Below are 22808 nucleotides of genomic sequence, written 5' to 3' on the forward strand. Positions count from 1 at the left end.
GGAGGCGGGGAGGCGGTTCGGTCCTGTTGCTCAGGCAGGTCCCTTCCTACGCTGCCACACAGTTCCCGGAGAAATGTTTAACCAGATGCAGAAAAAGTCAATATTTGCCCACGGAGGGTGGTGAAGTAGTGAGGAAGGGGGAGAGATTCCACGAGTAGGCGTTGCTCCTGCAGCAGCTGGTCCCTGGCGAAACTTGGGGGCCACTTCTGCAAAATCGCCCCCCCTCCACGAAGCTGGCAGTGGTGGCGGCGGCGGCAGGAGACAGGCGCAAGGAAGAGCCCCGTGCAGGACCAACGTGAGATGGGGGGCTTGTGCTGGGTGGGGAGAGGAGAGAGGGGAGTCCTTGCGCAATGGGCCGTTTGGGTTCCTCTGAGCGAAGAGAGAGGCGGCTGTGGGGGAATGTCCTGGCTCTGCTTTCCTGGTTTTTATTAATTTAATTTAATTGCATTTCATATCCCACCAAGGATCTCAAGGCGGCATGTCCAATTATCCCCCTCCTCATTTAATCCCCACGACAACCCCGCGAGGTAGGCGAGGCCGAGAGGCAGGAGTGACTGGCCCCAGGCTCACACCCCGTGGGAGCTTCAGGGCTGAGCTGCGGGATCTGAACCCGGGTCGCTCCCGAGGTCCGACACTGACTCACTGCGCCACCCCTGGCTCCTGTGGCCGTGGAAGGGGAAGAGCGCACGCCCTCTCGCACCAGCTGGAGCTTCCAGCACCCACTCCTGCCCTGTCTCTCGGCCTGCAGCTGGCGGGGGGGGGGGGGACTCAGCCTCCTTCCCTCCTCTCCCAAACTTGCGCCCAGGAAGCGCAAAGGAGCCGAGCGAGTCCCTGAAGAGCTTGGTTTCAAAAAGCAACGACAGCCACCCACCAAAGTCCTAACTCCAAGGGACGCGGGGTGGAATTTAAATATATACAACCCTCAGTCTAGAAGAGGATGGTGACTGGAAGGGGGGCTTGCCGTGGGGACCTCCTTTTGGGGGGCAGGCAGGGGTTGAGCTGAAGGGAAAGCGGCTGGGGAGGCTGTGAGTCCCTCTCTGTCTTGAAGGGGGGACGGGACCCCGAAGCCACCCTAGGCATCACTTATCCGCCCATCTCCGGCAGATTTCCACCCCTCCGTCAAAAGATGGCTGCCCCGCCCTGGCCTCTGCTGCTGCTCCTGCTGGCCGGCCTGCCAGCTCTGCGCGCGACGCACCACGGGGTAAGTCCCGCCACGGTCCGGGCAGCTCCTCCTCTCCGAAGAGCCCAGCCGAGGGAGACTGGCGGGGAGACAGGCAGGGGCAGGAGAGGGCGTGGGGACCATGGGGTGGGGGGACTGGCCCCTGGACTGTGCTGCTGGTCTCCCAAGTAGGGGGAGCGTCCTGTGGAACAAACCCCCTCGCCTTGGGAAGATGGTGGAGGTCTTTAATCAGGAGGTTGGATGGTCAGATATCAGGGTTTTTTTAGCTGTGGCTCTTGCATTGCAGGGAGTTGGCTACAAGACCCTTGGGGGGGTTCCCTTCCAACTCTAAGATTCTATTATTTTAGGTCTTGATTGCCCATGCCTTTGAAGATGACGGGCAGAGGAACATTCTCCAGGTAAGGGAGAGGAATCTCACAGCTTCTCTTTTTTTAAAGATTTGTTTATTTTTAATGAAAAGGCAAATACTGTGTCGAGTTCGGGACTTGGGAATGGAAAGCAAGGCGGGTAACATTGCTGCGTGATGGTTCTGGTCCTGGGTTGTCTCCACATTTTAATCACATATGGAGGCCAACGCCAATGGCGTGGGCAAACGTAGCCAGTCCCGGAAGCAGAATTTAGGTTGGCAAGTAGAAAGTTCAAAGACAGGACCTGTTGAGACAGCTTTCTCTAAAAGGTTCCCCACAGAAGAACTTGGGCACGTGGCTGTCAGGAAGAAGGGCTTGGTTTTGTTGGGTGCTGGGGGGCATCTTCTGGAAGTTGGGCCTCTGGACAACCAGGGAGCCAAAGCTGTGCAAAAGGAGATGGTTGAGAGGATGAATCGCTGCGGGAGATGTAGCGCAGATCTCTCAGCCTGGAATGACATTTTCGAGAAAGGGAGTTTTGGGAGCAGAGGCAATCAAGAGAGGAGATGGCAGGCCGCGCTGGATAATCTGGATGGTATTGCCTAAGAGCTCTTAAGGAACTCAAATGTGAAACTGATCTTCCAACAAAAATATGTGCCGTTCCTAAGAGTGTCCTTGGTCCCAGAGGACTGGAAAGCAGCCAGCGCAACACCAATATTTACAAAGGGATTCAGGAAGTTACAGGCTTGGCGTCTCTTCCAGGTAAATTGCTGAGAAGTACTATTAAAGGTAAAATAATCAAGCGCATGCAGGATTTCCTCAGCAGAGACCCCACACTGTCATGAGAACTCCCTGCCAGAAGAAGCTTTTTAAAAGGGCCTGCAAACCCACTCAATTCAGACGGCTTTCTCCCAAAGCAGCTGTGGAGAACCAATTGCTGGCCCTTCAGATGCTGCTGAACTGGAACTCCCATGATGATAGGAGTTGCAGTTCAGAGACACCTGGAAGGGCACAAGCTCTGTCTTAAAGGACCTGACAGTGCCACTGGTGCTGAAACTTCTTTCAGGTTTTTTCTCCAGGCCTTTGCTGCTTTTAAGTGATTGGTTTTTGCTGAAATGTGATGTTGTGTGTTGCTTTTATTTTTCTGTATGCTGCCTTATGAGGGTTTAAGGAATGCTTAGGCTAGCTCTGATTCATTTATGTGTTCTGTCTCTGAATACCAGCTGCTGGGAATCACAAGGGGGAGAGTCCTGCCCTTGCACCTCAGGTCCTGCTTGTGAGCTTCCCTTGGGGTCATTCAGATGCTACAGTGAGGACAGGAGGCTGGACCAGATGGGGCCCCTTTGGTTTGATCCAGCAAGGTCTTTCTTATGCTTAGGAAAACTACCATCTATCAGGCCAGTCTCTGTGTCCATGCAGTCCAGCACTGCCTGCTCTGACTGGCAGCAGCTCCCTGGTCTCCTGGTGAGCAGAGAACTTGCCAGCTTTTACCCAGTGTGGAAACAAGGTGCTTCTTCCTTTAGAGGGTGAGCCTGGGCCCTCTTGCCTGCCCAGCCCATCCTCTGTCCCTCAGCTACCCAGATGTCTCCTTCCATCCCAGACTTAGCTGCCCATTCTTTCCTCCCCACCTTCAGCTCCTAGGGCCCATTTCTTCACAGGCTGATGAAGCAGATGGATTGGTGGAAGAAGCATTGCTGCCAGAGGTTGCTTTGCCTGAGGCGGAGGTGCTCCCACCTGCACCCGAGACCCCGGAGAGCCTCCTTGGCACCGTGCTGCCACCCTCTGATCCAAGCCTGGCAGAGGAGGTTTCAGCCGCGGTGCTGGGAGAGCCCCAGAGCTCTTCTGAGGCAGAGGAGGACGACCGTGGAAGAAGCTGCGACAGGGACATCCCTCTGGAGAAGACGCAGGTGGTGACCGAGGCTGTGATGAAGCTGGGTGCTAACCTCCTGCGGCAGGTGGAACTGGAGAACAGCAAAGGCAACCTCTTCTTCTCTCCCCTCAGCATCAGCCTGGCGCTGGCTCACTTGGCTGTAGGTCAGTATCCCCAAATCCCTCAAAGACAGCCTGTTTGTTGACTTCTTCTGAACTCAAAAGCAAAGGGGCTTTTCGTGGTTAACAGCAATTTGCTTTTAGGATGTAGAAAAGGTGAGATGCTGCTCTCCCTCCAAGTAGTGATGGCTCCTATGTGCATGGAGCAGCCTCTTCCGAGGAGAGGCAATCCTGTCATCTCTCTGAATGAATGGCAGGAGAAATGCCCAGCAGGGCTGAAAGCAAAGCAGCCTGCCAGCCACTGAGTGCTCTGGACTCCAGTTAACGGAATTTCTTCCAGCACATGAGCAGCCTTGTTGGCTGCACAGTCTGAGAATTTCTACAATGGAGACGGGAAGAGTAGGAGCAGAAGACACTGTCTTGTACAGGGTCTGACCAGCAGTCCATCTAGTTTGGTGTTTTCCACACTGTCAGCTGTGGCTCTCCAGGGTCTCAGGCAGGAAGTCTTTCCCAGCCGTTGGGGCCTGAACCAGAGACCTTCTGCCTGCAACTGTTGGTGCTCTGTTACTGAAGGATAACAGAGTGCTAAGCATGGAAGCCTCCCTCTTCCTGCTTGTGTGATGAAAGGTCTTCAGCCCTCTTCTGCTTTAACATGGGGCCTACAGCGGCAGCTCTCTCACTCCTGGCTGATGTGACAAGCGCTTTGGAGCACAGTGGCCCAATGCAAGCAAGAGGGCTTCCATGCCTGACTGCCATGCTCACACGCTCGGTGCTGCTGGTTACCACGTTCCCAGGTTAGCTGAGCGTTAACTGTGTTGCTGTTAATCTGGTTTCCCTTTCAGGCGCAGCCAACCGGACTGAGGAGCAGTTGCTGAAGGCTCTGCACGTGGAGTCTGTGCCCTGCCCACACCAGGCTCTGCGCACCGTCTCCCAGCACCTCAGCCAGACGCTCAGCATCGCGGCCCGGCTTTACCTACAGAAAGGTGAGAGGTGTGGGCAGGCAGGTATGGAATAGGAGAAGTCGAGTGAGCCTGCCCTTTGGGCATGAGAGGGAAGAGCAAGCGTTTCCACATGGTGTGGCTTGAATTTCTCTCCTTATTTTATTTATAAAAAAATATTTGTATACCGCTGTATCATTAAAAAAAATGTACCACAACGGTTCCTACCAATATGAAAACAGAAAGTAAAATAATAAAAAGTTAAAAACAGGTTAAAAGCCAAAGAATTAAAAACAAACATCAGTAGACCATTGTGGGAGACGTATTCTTAACTGCCTGTGTAGGCTTGTCAGGGAAAAAGGCAAGGTATAACAAAATAACAATAAGAATAAGAATATAGCTGGCAGAACATAAAGGTTTTTAGCAGGCATTTAAAAGTTGGCATAGATGGTGCCACCTATGGAATCTCCAGTGGTAGAGAGTTCCACAGGACATGGCTAGTGACACTAAAAGCTTGGTCTCTTGTTATCAAACAAGCCTCACCAGCTCAGGGAACAACCAGCGACACTCCTGTGCGTGAGCTCAGTGACTGAGCTGAGGATATAAGGGTTCAGGCGAACCTCTACTAAACCTTTAATGGATAGCAGATATTGAGGGATGGGGCAGGGGGAGAATCTGTATTGGGACTGGAGAGGAATAGTGTTTTTTCTTAACCCTTTTGCCCATGTAATTTCCCCAGCTAATGTCACCACCATCCATCTCAATGCACCAGTAGCAAAGCATCATCATGTGGATGGTGCAAATAGTATTTGTTGGATGGGTGGTAGCAGTTTTCATGAGGATAACAGCACTGGGAGGGGTCAGCCTCACATCAAGTGCTTTTGCAGGATTCCCAGTGAAAGAGCAGTTCCTGGAGGACTCAGAGAAGTTCTACGGGGCCAAGCCAGCCACCCTGTCTGGGAACAGCGAGGTGGACCTGGCGGCCATCAACACCTGGGTGAAAGACGTGACCCATGGGCAGATCCCCACCATGCTGACTGAGCTGCCGGCCAGTGTCGTGATGCTGCTGCTCAATGCCGTGCACTTCCGAGGTGAGCTGGGTGCTCCTCCCCACCCCCCTGACTTGCTGGGGCAGCCAACAGGTCAGTCAACCTTTAAGTTATTGCAGCAGCCCAAGAAGTAACTGTGTGAATGAGGCCTCTTCTTTCTCCCATTTTAATCCATCCTAATAACTTAATATTGTTGTGATTTTATGGGCCGTAGTTTTTACCACCAATAAAAGCAAGATTGTCATAGAATCACAGTTGGGAGGGGGCCCGAGTGTCACCTAGCCCAACCCCCTGTAGTAGTAGTAGTAGTAGTAGTAGTAGTAGTAGTAGTAGTAGTAGTTGTAATAATAATTTTATTATTTATACCCCTCCCGTCTGGCTGGGTTTCCCCAGCCACTCTGGGTGGCTTCCAACAAAATATTAAAATACAATACTCTGTTAAACATTAAAACTTCCCTAAACAGTGCTGCAGTAGAGACATCACCTTGCCAACAAAGGTCCATACAGTAAAAGCTCTGGTTTTCCAGTAGTGATGTATGGAAGTGAAAGCTGGACCATAAAGAAGGCGGATCGCCGAAGAATGGATGCTTTTGAATTCTGGTGCTGGAGGAGACTCTGGAGAGTCCCATGGACTGCAAGAAGATCAAACCGATCCATTCTAAAGGAAATCAGCCCTGAGTGCTCACTGGAAGGACAGATCCTGAAGCTGAGGCTCCAAGACTTTGGCCACCTCATGAGAAGAGAAGACTCCCTGGAAAAGACCCTGATGTTGGGAAAGATGGAGGGCACAAGGAGAAGGGGACGACAGAGGACGAGATGGTGGGACAGTGTTCTCGAAGCTCCCAGCATGAGTTTGACCAAACTGCGGGAGGCAGTGGAAGACAGGAGAGCCTGGCGTGCTCTGGTCCAGGGGGTCACGAAGAGGCGGACGCGACTAAACGACTAAACAACAACAACAACAAAACAGCACTGCCTTCAGATGTCTTCTAAAATTCTGGCAGTTGTTGTTCTCTTTGACATCTGGTGGGAGGGTGTTCCACAGGGCGGGTGCCACTACCGAGAAGGCCCTCTGCCTGGTTCCCTGTAATTTGGCTTCTTGCAGTGAGGGAACTGCCAGAAGGCCCTCGGCGCTGGACCTCAGTGTCTGGGCAGAATGATGGGAATAGAGACGCTCCTTCAGGGGCCGAGGCTTTAAAGGTCAGCACCAACACTTTGAATTGTGCTCAGAAACAATGCAGGAATCACAACTAAGGCATCCCTGACAAATGGCCACCCAACCTCTGCTGAGAAACCTCCAGGGAAGAAGAGTCCGCCACCTCCCACTCCACTGTCAAGCCATCAGAAAGTTCTTCCTAATCATTAGTTTCTTGCCATTTGATCCATTGGCTCAGGTCCTACCCTCTGGAGCAGCAGAAAATAAGCTCTTTCTCTGTCTTCCCTGTGACAGCCCTTCAGTTGTTTGAATATGACTATCATGGCACCTTTTAGTCTCCTATCACACAGGCTAAACATACCCAGCTCCCTCAACCGTTCCTCATAAGGGTTGTTTTCCAGAACCCTCATTATTTCAGTCGCCCTCCTCTGCACACCTTCCAGCTTGCCAATATCCTCCTTAAACTGCAGTGCCCAGGACTGGAGACAGGACTCCAGGGGGCTTGGTTTCCAGAGGCTGCCTTTCCTCTCCTCAACCAAATTTTTATTCCCTCTTTTGGGCAGGGTTTTGGAAGACCAAGTTTGATCCCCTTCTGACTGAGCCTGACACATTCTACCTGGATGATGAATTCACCGTCTCCGTGGAGATGATGCGGGCTCGTGTTTACCCTCTCAGCTGGTTCAACCTGGAGGCCCAGGATGTCCAGGTGGGGTACCAGGGGGGTGGGAGCTTTTGCTGTTGACGCTGCCAAAGGGTCTGGCCTCAGGTCAAAGTGCCTCCTTGCCTTCCCACATGGGGTGGGCCTGGGCCTTTCTCCTACCCCTGGAGCACACGAGAGGAGGACTCAAGGCAAAAGCCGTACCATTGATTCTCCTCTCCTCTGTCCTTTGCAGTTGCCCTTTCATATCCACAAATAATGTTCTGTTGGGCTGCCCCTGCTGACTCGTCCCTGTGCTTCTCTCCCAGGTGGCCAGGTTCCCCTTCAAGGGCAACACGAGCTTTGTGGCCATCCTTCCAAGCCACCCTGAGCAGAACTTCTCTCGGCTCCTCTCCGATCTCAGCCAGGCCAACTTCCAAAGCCTCTTCCCCAAGGAGAGGCCCACCATGGTGAAGATGCCCAAACTGCACCTGCAGCACCACCTGAACCTAGAGCAAGCCCTCCGCCAGTTGGGTAAGAGGAGGGAGGGAGGAAGGGAGGGAGGGAGGGAGGGAGGGAGGGAGGGGGCCAGCCTGCTTCACTCTTCGCCTCTACAGGACGGTTTTGGATACCCTCAGCCACCTTGCTGCCTTATTTCAAACAGCTTGATGGGGCACGCTTTATAATTCCTGCTTTGAATGCAGAAGGTCCCAGGTTCTGTCCCCCTGCCCCAAGGCCTGGAGAAGCCACGGCTGCCAGTTGGCACAGACCAGAGTTGGGGGGCTTCACCTCCCGGCAGCCCCAGCAGCCAGCAAGGCCAGCTGTCAAGGATGGTGGACTCTGCAGTCCAAGGAGAGCCAGAGATCTACAGGTTCCGCACTCCTGACACGCTCAGTGCGAGGATAGCTGGGCAAGCAAGGCAGATCCCTGTGTTCAATACAGTCCCTGCCTTGTGCTCCTGTGGCCTCAGACACGCAGGCAGCTTCTGATATGTTCTGGAGTCCTCACCAGACGGAGGTGGCAAAGAGCTTTCAGGCCCTTAGCAGGGCATGCTGGCGAGTGGATGTTTGTGTCCTCATTTCCCTCTGCTTCCTCCACAGTGGCTCTTCAGATGCTTCCAGATGGAGGCTTAATGTTGCAAAATGGTCTGCTCTGGTATTGCAAGCAAGTCACTGGCAGCAGTTTTATTTTTCACTCACGGATTAAACGTGTGTGACTTTTTCCTAACTCTTCCACCATCTCCGCTCCAGAAGTCCAGGTTCTGTTTCAAGCTCGTCTTGGAAGCAGCAGAAATTCTGCCTCCTTAGTAAAACATACAGGCACTCCATTTGAACGATTTTAATGCAGTGGCAGAATTCAGGCTGTGGGTGGGTGGAAATTCTCCTTGTCCCCCAAATATACACAGCCCTGAGAACAGTCTTGGGTCACAAACGCTGCTGATGTTCTGCACCAGCACCATCCTGACTGACGACTGTTTTTCTCTCTAGAGAAGCCTGCAGCTTCCCCCTTGGCGCTGCCTTCACTCCCCTCTCTTTCTTTGCAGGCCTTGGCGAGCTGTTCTCTGCCCCAAATTTCCACCCCATAACAGAGGGTCCCCTCGTGGTCTCCAGTGTCCAGCACAGAGCCGCCCTGGAGCTTTCTGAGGATGGGGTAGAGGCATCGGCCGCCACCAGTGTCTCCATGTTCCGCTCCCTCTCTGTTTTCAACCTCAACCAGCCCTTCCTCTTCATCATCCAAGAGGACACCACTGGCATCCCTCTCTTCCTGGGCGCCATCCGGAACCCCAACCCCAGCGCCCCTCAGGAGAGGAAGACGAGTGACTGTGCTGTGGGAGATGATGGAAAGCTCTTTCCGTGCTCCACGGACCAAGAGAAGCCCTGAACGCCTCAGAGGCCTCCAGGATGCCATGACACCCAGGAGGGCGAGTGTGTTGTGGCCAGTCAGGGTTTTTTTCAGCAGCCTCTCCCCAAATCTCCAGAAAACAAAACAAAAAGCCACCCCTTCCCCTAACTGGCTGCTGATGTGGGTTGCCATCCTGTACCCAGTCCTGCAAGCTATAAAATATGGCCCTATTGACTCATCTTCTTCTCAATGGCCCTTGCGGATGGGATCCTGCACCCTGACCTGCAGGCCTTTGGCCCTAGAATTAAAGCTGAGCAAAAGGTCACAAGGTTGCACCTCCTCCTCTGGTTCTATGTTCTGCAGGGACACTGGCTGAGGAATCTGAAGCGCCACAGATATGAATGAGCTGTGAGTGCCGTGAAATAAAAGGATGCAGAGAATACAAGAACCAGCAGCAGCAGCCCAGGCCCCGTGGAGTTTACGGGCTCACTTCCCATCTTGGCGCCAGCTTCTCTTCACTATTGCAGCCCCACAATATATCCAGACCACAACTTTTCCTTTCAGGTGGCCACAAAAATGCAACAGAATAGACTGCGTAGCGCTGCACAACTCAAGAAAAAATAAGAGTGTTGGGAATTGCTAGGGAAATAAACCTGCTGGTATCCTAATGCCTGTTGCCACTAATGTGTGTGCCTGACCGCACTTCGAATCCTGCAAACAGTTCTCGAGAAGGGCATTGCAGGGCACTGTGGCGTCTTTGTTCTCTTTGCTTATGGGGTTTGTGTAAAGTGCCCCTGCCCTTTCTGTGCAAAATCCCACTTGGGCTGTTTTACACTTACATTGCTGTAGCAACAGAGCATGTGTGAGAGAGAATGTGAATGTGAATGCCAATTGCCTTGATAGACAAGGAGGCTGTTGGGTGTGGGGAGAGAATTGCTTGGGGATCTCCAGTGACTCATGGGGGGGATGAGGCTGAGGTTGGTTAAGACTTCCCAGTTCTGTATTCCCAGCTCCTTATTTAAAGCAGCTGCATAAGCAGCCACAATGCGGAACTGAAAGTTGGTATGTGCTCCTGGCTGCACTCCGGAATCAATTAGACTGACTCCCCACATTGCACACCTGTGTCCAGCAAACTGCTCCCCTCCAGATGCTCAACCCTTCTTTCCATAGAACTGTACAGTTGGAAGGGAACCCCAGGGTCATCTAGTCCAGCCCCCTGCAATGCAGGAATCATGGCTGAAGAATCCCTGAGAAATGGCCATCCAACCTCAGCATAAAAACCTCCAGTGAAGCAGACTCCACCACCTCCTGAGGGAGACTGTTCTAATGTCAAACAGCTCTTACTGTCTGAAAGGTCTTCCTAATGTTGAGCCATAATAATAATAATAATAATAATAATAATAATAATAATAATAATAAATTTATTTATATCCCGCCCTCCCCAGCCAAAGCCGGGCTCAGGGCGGCTAACAACAATAAAACAGTACAAAAGTACAGCATAAACAACATTCTAAAATCATTCATTGTAAATTTAATTAAAAGAATCTCATTTCTTGTCATTTGAATCCATTCACTTGGGTCCTAACCTCCGCAACAGGAGAAAACAAGCTTGCTCACATCTTCCATTTGACAGTCCTTCAGATATCTGGAGATGGCTCTCATATCTCCTCTCAGTCTCCTCTTTTCCAGGCTAAACATACCCAACTCCCTCAACCAGCCTTCATAAGGATTGGTTTCCAGACCCTTGACCATCTTTGTTGCCCTCCTCTGCACACATTGCAGCTTACCAACGGCATTTTAAAATTGTGGCACCCAGAACTGGACACAGTATTCCAGGTGTGCTCCAACCCAGGCAGAATAGGGCGGTACTATTACTTCCCTTGATCTGGACACTAGACTTCTGTTGCTGTAGCCTAGAATAGCATTTGCTTTTTTTGCTGTTGCATCACACTGTTGACTCATGTTAAGCTTGAGGTCTACTAAGACCCCTAGATCCTTTTCACATACTACTGGCAAGCCAGGTGTCCCCCATCTTCCATTTATGCAGCTGGTTCTTCCTTCCTAAGTTTATAACCTGGCATTTGTCCCTTTTGAAATTCATTGTATTAGTTTGGGCCCTGGTCTCCAATCTGTTAAGGTCATCTTGAATTCCGATTCTGTATTCTGTGGCACTAGCTACCCCCTCCCAGTTTGTTGTCATTTGCTAACTTGATGAACATCCCCTCAATTTCTTCCTCCAAGTTGTTTATAAATAATGTTGAACAACAACAGGCCCAGGACAGAACCCCGTGGCACCCCACTTGTCACTTTATTGCAGGATGATGAGGAACCCTTAGTGAGCACTCCTTGGATTCAGCCAAACACCTACAACAAAACCACTTAACAGTTACTTCGTCCAATCCACATTTTACTAGCTTCTCTGTAAGAGTATCATGGGGAACTTTGTCAAAAGTATTATGGGAATCAAGATACACAATGTCCACAACATTCCTCTGATCCACCAAGCTTATAACTATCAAAAAAAGAAATGAGATTCATCTGGCATGAGAAACCCATGCTGGGTCTTAGTAGTCACAGCATCCTTTCCTAAGTGCTCATAGACTTAATTATCTGATGTAGGACATTTCCTGGTATCCACATCAAGCTGACTGGTCGGTAGTTTACATGGGCCTTCCATATTTCACCTTTAAGAAACTCCCATCCATCTTCTCTTTGAGTATTTCTGTTCATGGGATCTCACCCAGTAGTTCCTTCAGCTTTTTGAAATTGGCCGCCTTAAAGTCCAGAGTGCATGTCTGTCTGCACTCCACTTTCCCTTGCCTCTGTATCATGAAACCCAAGAGGACATGATCACTTCCTCCCAAGGTTGATCAGTTCCTCTGTTGGTGAGGGTCAGGTCCAAGACAGATGATCCCATTGTTGCTTCTTTCACCTTCAGGGTGATGGTGTCACTGTCAGAGAGGCAACTGAGGAATTTGTTGGATCTTATGTTCTTGACCGGGGACGCGGGTGGCGCTGTGGGTAAAACCTCAGCGCCTAGGACTTGCTGATCGTAAGGTCGGCGGTTTGAATCCCCGCGGCGGGGTGAGCTCCCGTCGTTCAGTCCCAGCTCCTGCCCACCTAGCAGTTCGAAAGCACTCTTAAGTGCAAGTAGATAAATAGGTACCACTTTATAGCGGGAAGGTAACGGCGTTTCTGTGTACGGCGCTGGTGCTGGCTCGCCAGCTGCAGCTTCGTCACGCTGGCCACGTGACCCGGAAGTGTCTTCGGATGGCGCCGGCTCCCGGCCTCTTAAGTGAGATGAGCACGCAACCCTAGAGTCGGACACGACTGGCCTGTACGGGCAGGGGTACCTTTATGTTCTTGACAGAGTTTGTGTTCCTACAGATATTGGGGTAGTTGAAATCTTCCATGACTACGATATGTCTCCTTTTTGAATGTGTGGCAGTCTGCTCTAGGAAGGCATCATCCAAGTCTTCAGACTGACTTGGCAGTCTATGGCATAAGATGCTCTTTCCCCATTTTAGGATCCAACTGCTGAACAAGCAAAACACTGTACTATGCTAGCCAGGGACTCTGGCACCCAGAGGACGAATTCTCAAGGTTAGGTTATTGCCACAAAGGTAAAGGTAAAGGGGATGCGGGTGACACTGTGGTCTAAACCACTGAGCCCCTTGGGCTTGCCCATCAGAAGGTTGGCGGTTCGAATCTGCACGACGGGGTGAACTCCCATTGCTCTGTCACAGCTCCTGCCAACCTAGCAGTTCAAAAGCATGCCAGTGCAAGTAGATAAATAGGTACCAATGTGGTGAGAATGTAAACAGTGTTTCCGTGCGCTCTGGCTTCTGTCACAGGGTTCTGTTGTGCCAGAAGTGGTTTAGTCATGCTGGCCACATGACTCGGAAAGCTGTCTGTGGATAAACGCCAGCTCCCTCGGCCTGAAAAGCAAGATGAGCACCACACCCCATAGTCGCCTTTGACTGGACTTAATTGTCCAGGGGTCCTTTACCTATTGCCACAACAGAATTTCCTTGGGCAGAAGCAAATAACTGAGCAAAGCCCTGACCATCGAGAACCAGGACTCCTGCTGAGCCCTTTCGTCTCTCTGCCATCATCAGGTTTTGCCCACACTTTCAAGCCAATCTTTGCAGAGTTAAGGATGAGAAACTTTGCCAAAGTAGCAGAATGTAAGAAAAGTGTTTAGCAGTCTAGCATCTGGGATATGAAGAAATTAAACTTGGTTGGTTAATTATTAATCTGTCCCAGCATTTGAATAAATACAAGAGTGTGCACCCACAAAGCATGTTCTGTGCCTGCATGTGTGTGCAGTGTGGGTAATTAAGACTCCACCCCATCTCATACTAGCAGCACACCTCCAATTCCAGGACTCCTACTGATCTTGGCTCTGCTAGGCTCCACTTTTCCAGCCTGGGCCAAGCTTCATGGAGCAGGGGTGTCGTCAATGGCTACTGGCCAATGGTGATTATGCTCTGACCCATAGAAGGGGAGAGTGCTCTTGTCCTTGGGTCCTGGAAAGGATGCTGGACTAGATGGGTCTCTCACTCCTCCCTGATCCAGCAGCCAGGCTCTTGTGCTCTGCCTTGCAGCACAGCTGTCCATGCAGTGCGGGAAAACAAAAGGAGGCTGCTTTAAGAGGGGAGCTGTAACTTGAAGCCTGCTGATGGCTGGGCTGGGATAGCCTGTGGGCTGGCAGTACAGCAGCAGCAGCCCAGGCAGATGTGAAGCTCCACACACACTCACACACAGCCTGGTCAAGAAGGACTGCAGTGGAGGACAGGAGCCTGAGGTAAGGAGCTTATTCCAACTGCCCAGGGGTGTGGGTGGGTGTAAGCCTACTTTCCTTTGGGGCGTAGAGCGCAGCGCAGCAGGAAAGCAAAACTCAAAAGGGAAAAAAGGTCATATTGGGGTGGGGTGGGGGACATGGGAGCAATGTACATTTTTTTCACCCTCTTCCATCAACTTGTGCCCTACTTTAGAAGTATTGTCTCTGCAACAGAAACCAAATGAGAGTTTAAGAGAAAGCACCATCAGCTCCACTGGTTCTGCCCAGGAGGCAGCATCAGTTAAGAGCCAGGCAACACCTCCATTTTTCACTTGGAGAAAGAAGGTCCCAGTGTGAGATTTTGTAAGAATAGGACTGTTTTTGTAAAACCTACCCAGGGCACCAGGGTGCTAATGGCAGATCCTCTGACAGCTGAAAAAATTCCACCCTGAGAGAACAAAGCCGCAGTCCACCTTTCAGAAAGAAACCTGCCTTTTTATTTCAGACTTGCAGATGGCAGAGATCACCCACCACCTCATCTGACAGTTCCTTTTCTCTTGCCTCAGGTGCCTCTGGTGTGTGTGTGTGTGGGGGGGAGAGGTTCAGAGTCTAGATTCTTCTCCTTCATAGAAGCAACTTACAAAGGGGGGTGGGGGGTGGACCACCCTGTCCCAGGAACCACCCAATGTTGGCTAAAGTAGTAGCTCTTATTTTTCTCATTTTGGCTGTGTGCTTAAGTTTTGTGCTAATGGGATCCAGATGTCTAGGCCCACTCAAGCAAGCAAGCAAGCAGAGTTTCAGCATAGGTTTTTGGCAAATGTGAAAATTCTCAGCCTGGCAATGGTGATCAAGCTGGAGCATGATCATCTCCTTTCTGAGGCCCTCTTCCCCAGTGTGGAATGGGGTTAGGACCAACATGCCAATAGCCATTTGAATCTAAATAAGGCATAACACACACACACACACACACACACACACCTCTCTTTCTCTCTCTCTCTAGTTCTTCTCTGGTCACCTTGCACAATTAGGGAAGGGACTGAAAATAAAACTGCCAATGACATAATGCCATTATAAAAATCTATGGTGTGGCTGCATTTGGAATACGTGTCCAGTTCTGGTCGCTTCATAACAACAACAACAATTTATTTATACCCCTCCCATCTAGCTGTGTTTCCCCAGCCACTCTGGGCGGCTCCCAACAAAATATTAAAATACAGTAGTCCGTCAAACAAACTAGAAAGGGATATTGGAGAGCTGGAAAAGGCTCAGGAAAGGGCAACGTTTGGGAAAGGCAGCTAAGAAGAGACCGGATAGAGGTGTCTAAAACCAAGCATGGTGTGGAGAAAATGGATAGAGAGAAGTTTCTCTCTCTCCTAAGACTAGAACTGGTGGCTTAGGCTGAATGTTGGAAGATTCAGAGCAGAGGAAAGAAAACCCTTCTCTGTGGAACTCGCTCTTGCAGGAGGCAGGGATGGCCATGAAGTTGGATAGCTTTGAAAGAGGATTAGAGAAAGGCACAGAGGAGGAGAGGGCTATGGATGGCTGCTGGCCACAATGGCTGTGTTCCGCCTCCACTATGGGAAATAGTAAATGCCTCTCCATACCAGTGGCTGGGAATCACAAGTGGGGAGAAAAGCGTGCTTGAGACATGACCACTCTAGATCTGCAGTAATTTGAAACTTTTGTGCCATCCTGGTGATTTGGCTGCCTTCCCTTTAATTGTAGCCTTTTAAAGACCTAACTACTATTTCCACATAGCTCTTGTGGCGCCAGCTTTCAGGGACATGGCTTTGGTGTCTGCTGGGGTTACAGGATACCCTTTGGACTGGATGTGGCATTATCTAAGTCTGTCCCCTGCAAACACAAGTGATGAATTCATGCCAGAATTCTGCAAAACAAGAGGTCTGCTTCCCCTGCCCCAGTCCATTTGTAGGACTGAAGGACTCACGATGGGGGAAAGAGGTGCCTGTGGCAGTCCAAGGAATTGCTGGTCTGGAGTTATTGCACAAATTGGGACGTCTTTACTGAGGAATTCTCAGCTTTGCTACTGGGGCAAAGTTAAAAGCTCAAGGTTTTGATTCATGTTTAGGACCATGACAAGCATTGGACTTGAGCTGTGATTCTTGCATTGTTTCTTGCTTGGAATATTCACAAGGGGGGTGGAAATAGTAAATATTACTTGTAGTTTTATTGCTTCTGCTGGCTCATGGGAGCAGGGCAGTTAGTAAGACATCAGCAAGTACCAAAGCCATGCCCACCGCAGTCTTCTCTTTAATGAAACAGGAAGTGAGATTTTCTTGGTTTGTTTTAAATGAAAGTCCTGGGAAATGAGTTCCTGCCTCAGTGCTCTGTCCTGTATTTGCAGCTCCAGCTACAGAGAAAAGGCTGAGGGGGACAGCAGTTAATTTTGTTCGTTCTTTCCTCTCCAGGCCCCGCCATGCGACATCTGGTGGTTCTTCTGTGGCTGGGACTCCTAGCCATCTCCTGCAGAAGCCAGGACTCTGGCACCAGGAGCAGCCCACAGGTCTGTCTGAGGCCCCCTCCCAAAATACTGAACACGACCCCTGAGGCATTCTGTATGTCCCCTTTTGTTTAAAAACTAGCAAAAAGGGGCAGGGACTGGCTGCATAACCTAGCCCATTGCAAGCTGGGGATGAAAACCCATATGCTGCCTTCTCGCTTTTGTAGAGAAGTCCCTAGGATGTTTCTACAGCAGCCTCAGTTAACCTGATGCCCTCCAGATGTTTTAGACTACAGCTCCCATCAACCCTTGTCCAAAACATCTGGAGGGCATGGTGGCAGCGAAGGCTCTCCTTAAGGCATTCAGACAAATGGAAGGAGTCTTAGGGATGGGACAATTCTGAGCAAGCAAATTTTGCCTTTCACAGGATCCTGAACCCGACAACACAGAGGGAGCTGAGGAGGAGGACCCCTTCTTCAAGAGCCCTCTCAACAAGCTAGCAGCTGCCGTCTCCAACTTTGGCTATGACCTGTACCGTCAGCAATCCAGCCAGGCTCCCAGCGCCAACGTCCTGCTGTCCCCCTTCAGCATTGCCACTGCTCTCTCTGGCATTTCCCTTGGTGAGCTCATTTCTGTTCCATCCTTTCCTAACATCACCCATCCTGGGGAGGCGAATTTCACAGGCCTTTTTCTTTGTGGTTCGTAGGGGCAGGAGAACGGACCGAAGGTATAATCTCTCGTGCTCTGTTCTACGACATGCTTGACAAGGCCGGGATCCACAGCACGTACAAGGAGCTCCTGACCACCATGGCGGCTCCCTCCAAAGGCCTGAAGAGTGTCTTCCGCCTCATCATGGAGAGAAGTAAACCTTGTGACCCTGGTCCCCTAGTCACAGGGGATGGCAAAGAGGCAGAGTGGACGGCCACTGGGAACATGGTCCAGCAAGCAGCAATTCCTGGTTCCCAAATCAAATCATCCGTACTTGCAGGATGTACCCATTTGCCTTGGTAGGATTGGCTATTTGGGCAGCAGGCGCCGCCTAACCTAGCCACTCTATTAAAAAGTCTGTCAGTCTCATGAGCAATTTGGCCCAGGCTTTTTGGAGCCAGTGAGCACCAGCCCAGCCTCAAAGTCCAAGGCAGAATTAACGCCTGCCTTCTGCACGATTCTCACTGTTTTCTACGAAACAGTTCCTGTTGAGAACTGCTAAAGTTACTTCTGATTTAGTGCCTGGAAGGGTTTTTTCATTGGCTGCCTCTGGGCAAGTGGCTCTAGACAAGTAGGCTGGACCAGGTCACCTTTGGCTGCCTCCACATCTGTGGCTGCATGAGTACAGGCTGTTAAGACCTCCAAGTACTGAGCAGGATGGGAGCTTTCTGGTCTCACCCCTTCCCACTCCCCTAGGGCTGAAAATGAAAATTGGGTTTGTGAATGAGCTGGACAAGGCCTACGGAGTCCGCCCCAGAGTGCTGAGTGGAAACGCCCGGGCAGACCTGCAAGAGATCAACAACTGGGTGCAGCAGCGGACCGGCGGGAAGGTCACGAGGTTCTTTGGCGAGATCCCTGCTGGAATTAGCATCCTGCTCCTTGGGGCAGCCTATTTCAAAGGTAAGGGGATACCTGCTGAGAGAGGTGCTCAAGGAAAGGAGAAGGTAAGGTCCAGTGGCGGGCACCTTGGAGTGACAAGAGGTGTCTCCAGTTCCTTGAGGTTAGGATCACAGAAGAGGGTGAAGGCTGGGCTGTGTCTTCTGCTTCTCCCCAGGGGGAGTCACTGTTCCAGCTGAAGCTTTTCGAAGGAAGAGGGAATTAGGAACTTGATAACATTTCTTCACCTTCTCTAACAACAGGGCAGTGGGCCACCAGGTTTGACACCAGGCTGACTAAGCTGCAGGACTTCCACCTGGATGAGGGCCGGACGGTGAAAGTGCCCATGATGTCAGATCCCAAAGCCATCCTCAAGTACGGCTTTGACTCTGAGCTCAACTGCAAGGTCAGTACAGGGAGCAGACTGCAGAAAGGGTCTCCCTGCCTGCTTCACAGTATAAGGGCAGGCAGGCTTTCCTTCACCAGTTGCTCCCTCTCATCACTAAATTTGTGACAAGAAGGGAACGGCTTCATTTGGCCGACTAAACTAGCCAAAGCGTCTCAAACCCTCAGTGAGTTAGGGACTTCCCCTGCATGTGAAGACAGGCTCTGGCGGATCGAGGTGGTGAGAGCAATAGTGGGTCCAATGGTCAAGAAGGCAGTTTCAGCACGTGCCGTAGAGAGGTGAGGAGCGAGTGGGGTTTGTCAACTTGGGAAGGCAGTCTATCTAGAAGGAAAATTCTGGTCCTAAACCTCCACTGCCTTGTGGGATATCTTCAGGAGAAGAAAAGACTCGGGAGTAAACCCTACACAAGTCCGGAGTGGAGTCCTTAAGATACTTGGATGGCGCTTTGTACGCCTCCTTCCAGGAACTCCTGCCGCCAAACATATTGCTCTGCTTTCCTTTGGATCACATAAGTGAGGCTGAGAGAGGCATATTGTCTTCTGGGCAGCCCAGGACCTCCATATACTGCCCAGACTTGCTCCCCAGGGAAGTCACTTCGGTGCTGCTAGTGGTTTGACTTTGCCTCTGAAGGCGCATTCCTTTGTCTCTCAAGACAGACGGATACAAACAACATTAATTGTTGCACTTTCAGTGGCCCAGATTTGTTATTTGCCCTTGTCCCCTTCTTCTTCCCAAGAAGCCATTCCTGTTTAGCAACGCTGCCACTGAGAAGCGGCCAGATATTGCCACCTGCCCAAGATCCCACATGGAACCCTGAGGATGGATTTGAACCTCTGCATGGATATGCTATTGAAATATAAATGTGTGCCAATGATGTGCCTCCATGGGTGGCTCTGCCCTGCTATAAGCTAAAACTGGCCAGCAAAGATTCCCCCGTTCCTTGCAGGTTGGCAACTCATTCACACATCTGGAGCAGTCCCTCCCACCCTGTGGCTTCTCTCAGAGGTCCAAGTCAGAGAGCAGCACAATCCATTGCTTATTTGGGCTGAAGGCCAGGAGAACTAGGCTACATAAGATGGGGTTGTTTTGGTTCATGAAGAATTGCAAATTTTGCAAGTACAGTGGTGCCCCGCAAGACGAATGCCTCGCAAGATGGAAAACTCGCTAGATGAAAGAGTTTTCCGTTTTGGAGGTGCTTTGCAAAACGAATCTCCTATGGGCTTGCTTCGCAAGACGAAAATGTCTTGCGAGTTCCTGCGGGTCCCCCCCCCTTTCCCCCCTTTTTCTAAGCCGCTAATCCACTTATCAGCTGATCCGATAAGCTGATAAGCCGCTAAAAGCGCTAATCCGCTAATCCGTCAATGGGCTTGCTTCGCAAGACAAAAAATCGCTAGACGAAGAGAATCATAGAACGGATTCTTTTCGTCGTGCGAGGCACCACTGTACAGTGGTACCTCAGGTTACATACGCTTCAGGTTACAGACTCCGCTAACCCAGAAATAGTGCTTCAGGTTAAGAACTTTGCTTCAGGTTGAGAACAGAAATCATGCTCCGGCGGCCCCATTAGCTAAAGTGGTACCTCAGGTTAAGAACAGTTTCAGGTTAAGTATGGACCTCCGGAACAAATTAAGTACTTAACCCGAGGTACCACTGTAATCCCTAAGCTAAACTTGGAAGCTGGGGATGAAAAAGAAGGGATTGTAAACTGCAGCTTATGCACTGAGAACAACTTTGATTGGGTCGTCTCTTTCATTTTCAAAAGTGCCTCTCTTCAAGTGGTAGGACCCTAGCCAGCTGCTGCAATAGAGAATGAAGGGTGTTCTTAAGTGTTGCAGGTACGAATGCCCCATGGATATATGTGTGCGTCTGCAAATATGTGTGTAGGCAGGATTCAAGCCTTCTAAACATCCCAAGACCCCAGTTTCCACCTGCCTATGACTGTTGCCCCGGCTCAGTCAACAACTTCCCCTTTTGCTTCCCAAAGAGCTGCACCCATAGTCCCAGTGACAAACACATCCAAAAGTCCTCCTCTGGAGCATAAGCTTCTTCCCACAGGGGCTGGGAACAAACAGGATCCCCTGGGCCGTGGCAACATTTCTCAAGCCATCCATGATGGCTAAGACATGCATGAACAGAGGGAAAGTAATTACCTTTGTAAGAGTGGGGCACACAGCTCACTCTGCAACATTCTTTTTTTTTGGGGGGGGGGGGGTCCTGGGCTGAGCGAGTGGGTCAAAGCCCTGCAAGGAGCACAGATGGAGGAACTAATACCTTTCACTTTCTCCGTCTCCCATTTCTAGATTGCTCAGCTGCCCCTGGCAGGAAGTGTCAGCATCATGTTCTTCCTGCCCCAGAGTGTGACCCAAAACATGACGCTGATTGAAGAGAGCCTCACCTCAGAGTTCATTCATGACATAGACAGGCAGCTGAAGACCGTCCAGGCGGTGCTGAGCATACCCCAGCTCAAGATGACCTCTGAGACGAACCTTGCCAGCACACTGCAGGAAATGCGTATGTACCCAGCCCAGTTCTGCAGCTGAGGTGGGGCGAGAGCGTCAGTGCAGTGCTGCACTTGGCAAAATAGAGACACCCAGCAGGGTGGATGAAGCACTGAAGGTTACAAGCCCCTTCCCTTCCCTTATTTTTGGACTGGCTGCCTTTGAACATGGAAGGCCATTCCTAGTTGCCAAAGCTAATGGACACAAAGAAACTCTGTCCACGTTGGGGATGGGCACATGCTTTGCCTGAAGAAGGGCCTCAGGTTCAATTTGCGGAGTCTCCAGGTGGGCTGTTTCCCTTCCAGTCAGTGCAGACACTGCTGAGCTAGATGGCTTGGTCTAAGGCTGCTTCTTCTACTCTTCCAGTGAACCCGTCTAATCTTCTGAACAAGTAAACTGCACTTGTGGCAGCCATAGGGCAACTGCAAGAAGCAGTGTGACCCTTGGTGCCAGTTTTTAGTTTATTGGATGGCGAGAGGTCTAGTATCACTCATGTAACTTCCATCCAACTAGACTGTGCACTGAGGGCCACAGCTCTATGGTGGAGCCCCTGTCCTGCATATTGAAGGTCTCAGGTTCAGATACCTGGATGGACTCCCTGCCTGAAACCCTGGAGCATTAGTGCCAGTCCTGCCCACACCAGGCTGAGCTCAGTGGACCTATGGTCTCAGGATAAAGCAGCCTCCTCTTTTCCCATGCACTGCCTTGGTCCAGCCATGTCAGCACCGATCTTCCTTGCGGGCCAACTCTCCTTAGTTTGTCAGTGTTGTCCTCTTCTTTTTGGCTAGGAGCCCAGGAGACGCAGCTTGGCTGCACCCCCGGCCAGTTCTCCCCCCAGCTAATGAGACATCCTCCTTCCTCACAGGGCTCCAGGCACTCTTCTCGACTCCCGACTTCAGCAAGATCACTGTGAAGCCTGTCAAGCTCACCCACGCACAGCACAAAGTAGTCCTTGAGCTCAGAGAAGATGGCGCACGCCCTGTGTCTGCTCCAGAGATGACCGGACCCCTGAACTTCGCCATAGACTACCACCTGGACAGACCCTTCCTGTTTGTGCTTCGGGACAATGACACAGGCACTCTCCTTTTTATTGGGAAAGTTCTGGACCCTCGGAGTGCTTAGACCCCCACCCCAAAAAAACCCCCATCAGAACAGCCTGTGGTCATCGGGGCGGAAATGGGTTGGGGGTAGGTAGGTGGGGCCCGACTGCCCTGTTGCACTCTTGCTGTGCCCCATAACTGTTTATGCTTACGTGCTGCAATAAACATGCCCCAAGAACAACTGTCTGGGTCCCAGTAGTTCATTATCTTGTTGGTGACAGAGAAAGCATACCAGGGGAGACAGAATTATTGAGAAGGATGGAAGAGATAGCAGAGAAAAGTTACCTCTGTTCCCTGTTTTTCCTTCCCAGTGTCCAATACAATGTTCTCGCCACTAGGCAATACTCCCCAGGGATCCAGAGAAGCCTATGTGTGCTTTGGGGGAGGGGGTTGCCTTCCAGCAGTCCCTCCTGTACCTCTGGGGGGGCTCTGACCTGTTTGTGCTTCGGGACAATGACACAGGCACTCTCCTTTTTATTGGGAAAATTCTGGACCCTCGGAGTGATTAGACACCCCCCCAAAACCTGTATGAACCAACAGGTACCTCCCAATCCTGTGACTTGAGGACCCCCCCCCCAGACACAGATCCATCTCCCCCTCCCAAAGCATGTACTTGATGGCAGCCACCACCTTCAATGCACTGAGGAAAATTTCATGGCAAAGGATTGCTGCTTCAGTGGTGAAGAGAGCATGTTTTGCATGGGAAAGGTCCAGGCTCCAGCCCAACCATCTCCCACTCCCAGTGGGGAAAGCCCTTCTCTACCGGGGATCCTGCCTATGAGAGGAGACCATCCTGGGTTTGTTGGCCCAAAAGTCTGACTTGGCACAAGGCAACTTTCTGTGT

General features: G+C 51.0%; 2 protein-coding genes across 3 annotated transcripts; both read left to right on the forward strand.

The window, feature by feature from the left end:
* The first annotated feature begins 110 nt into the window (after positions 1-110).
* Positions 111-9800, forward strand: SERPINF2 (serpin family F member 2). 2 transcript variants are annotated; one of them, XM_083480207.1, is made up of 9 exons: positions 111-295; positions 1105-1201; positions 1528-1578; positions 3183-3558; positions 4356-4496; positions 5339-5542; positions 7217-7359; positions 7620-7824; positions 8834-9800. In XM_083480207.1, exons 2-9 carry the CDS (start codon positions 1127-1129, stop codon positions 9169-9171), a joined length of 1533 nt encoding a protein of 510 aa, XP_083336333.1. In that variant the 5' UTR covers positions 111-295; positions 1105-1126; the 3' UTR covers positions 9172-9800. The 2 variants fall into 2 exon arrangements, with proteins under 2 accessions (XP_083336333.1, XP_083336332.1); XM_083480206.1 differs by having other exon boundaries at positions 115-295; positions 3159-3558.
* A 3755-nt stretch (positions 9801-13555) lies between these two features.
* Positions 13556-22145, forward strand: SERPINF1 (serpin family F member 1). Its single transcript, XM_083480254.1, has 8 exons — positions 13556-13939; positions 16345-16439; positions 16804-16996; positions 17083-17238; positions 17781-17984; positions 18224-18366; positions 20667-20877; positions 21730-22145. The coding sequence occupies exons 2-8, from the start codon at positions 16353-16355 to the stop codon at positions 21984-21986; spliced, it is 1251 nt and encodes a 416-aa protein (XP_083336380.1). The 5' UTR covers positions 13556-13939; positions 16345-16352; the 3' UTR covers positions 21987-22145.
* Positions 22146-22808: the final 663 nt, after the last annotated feature.

This window comes from Podarcis liolepis (assembly GCF_965112155.1).
Source record: "Podarcis liolepis genome assembly, chromosome: 16".
NCBI classification, from domain to species: Eukaryota; Metazoa; Chordata; class Lepidosauria; order Squamata; family Lacertidae; genus Podarcis; species Podarcis liolepis.

Excerpts from the sequence above, each read along its gene's own strand:
- SERPINF2 (XM_083480206.1), top strand. The coding sequence starts at position 1,127 with ATGGCTGCCCCGCCCTGGCCTCTGCTGCTGCTCCTGCTGGCCGGCCTG. Across the intron at positions 3,559-4,355 it reads GCTGGCTCACTTGGCTGTAG|GCGCAGCCAACCGGACTGAG; the intron begins GTCAGTATCCCC and ends TTTCCCTTTCAG. Across the intron at positions 7,825-8,833 it reads GCAAGCCCTCCGCCAGTTGG|GCCTTGGCGAGCTGTTCTCT; the intron begins GTAAGAGGAGGG and ends CTTTCTTTGCAG.
- SERPINF1 (XM_083480254.1), top strand. The coding sequence starts at position 16,353 with ATGCGACATCTGGTGGTTCTTCTGTGGCTGGGACTCCTAGCCATCTCC. Across the intron at positions 17,239-17,780 it reads CCGCCTCATCATGGAGAGAA|GGCTGAAAATGAAAATTGGG; the intron begins GTAAACCTTGTG and ends CCACTCCCCTAG. Across the intron at positions 17,985-18,223 it reads TGGGGCAGCCTATTTCAAAG|GGCAGTGGGCCACCAGGTTT; the intron begins GTAAGGGGATAC and ends CTCTAACAACAG.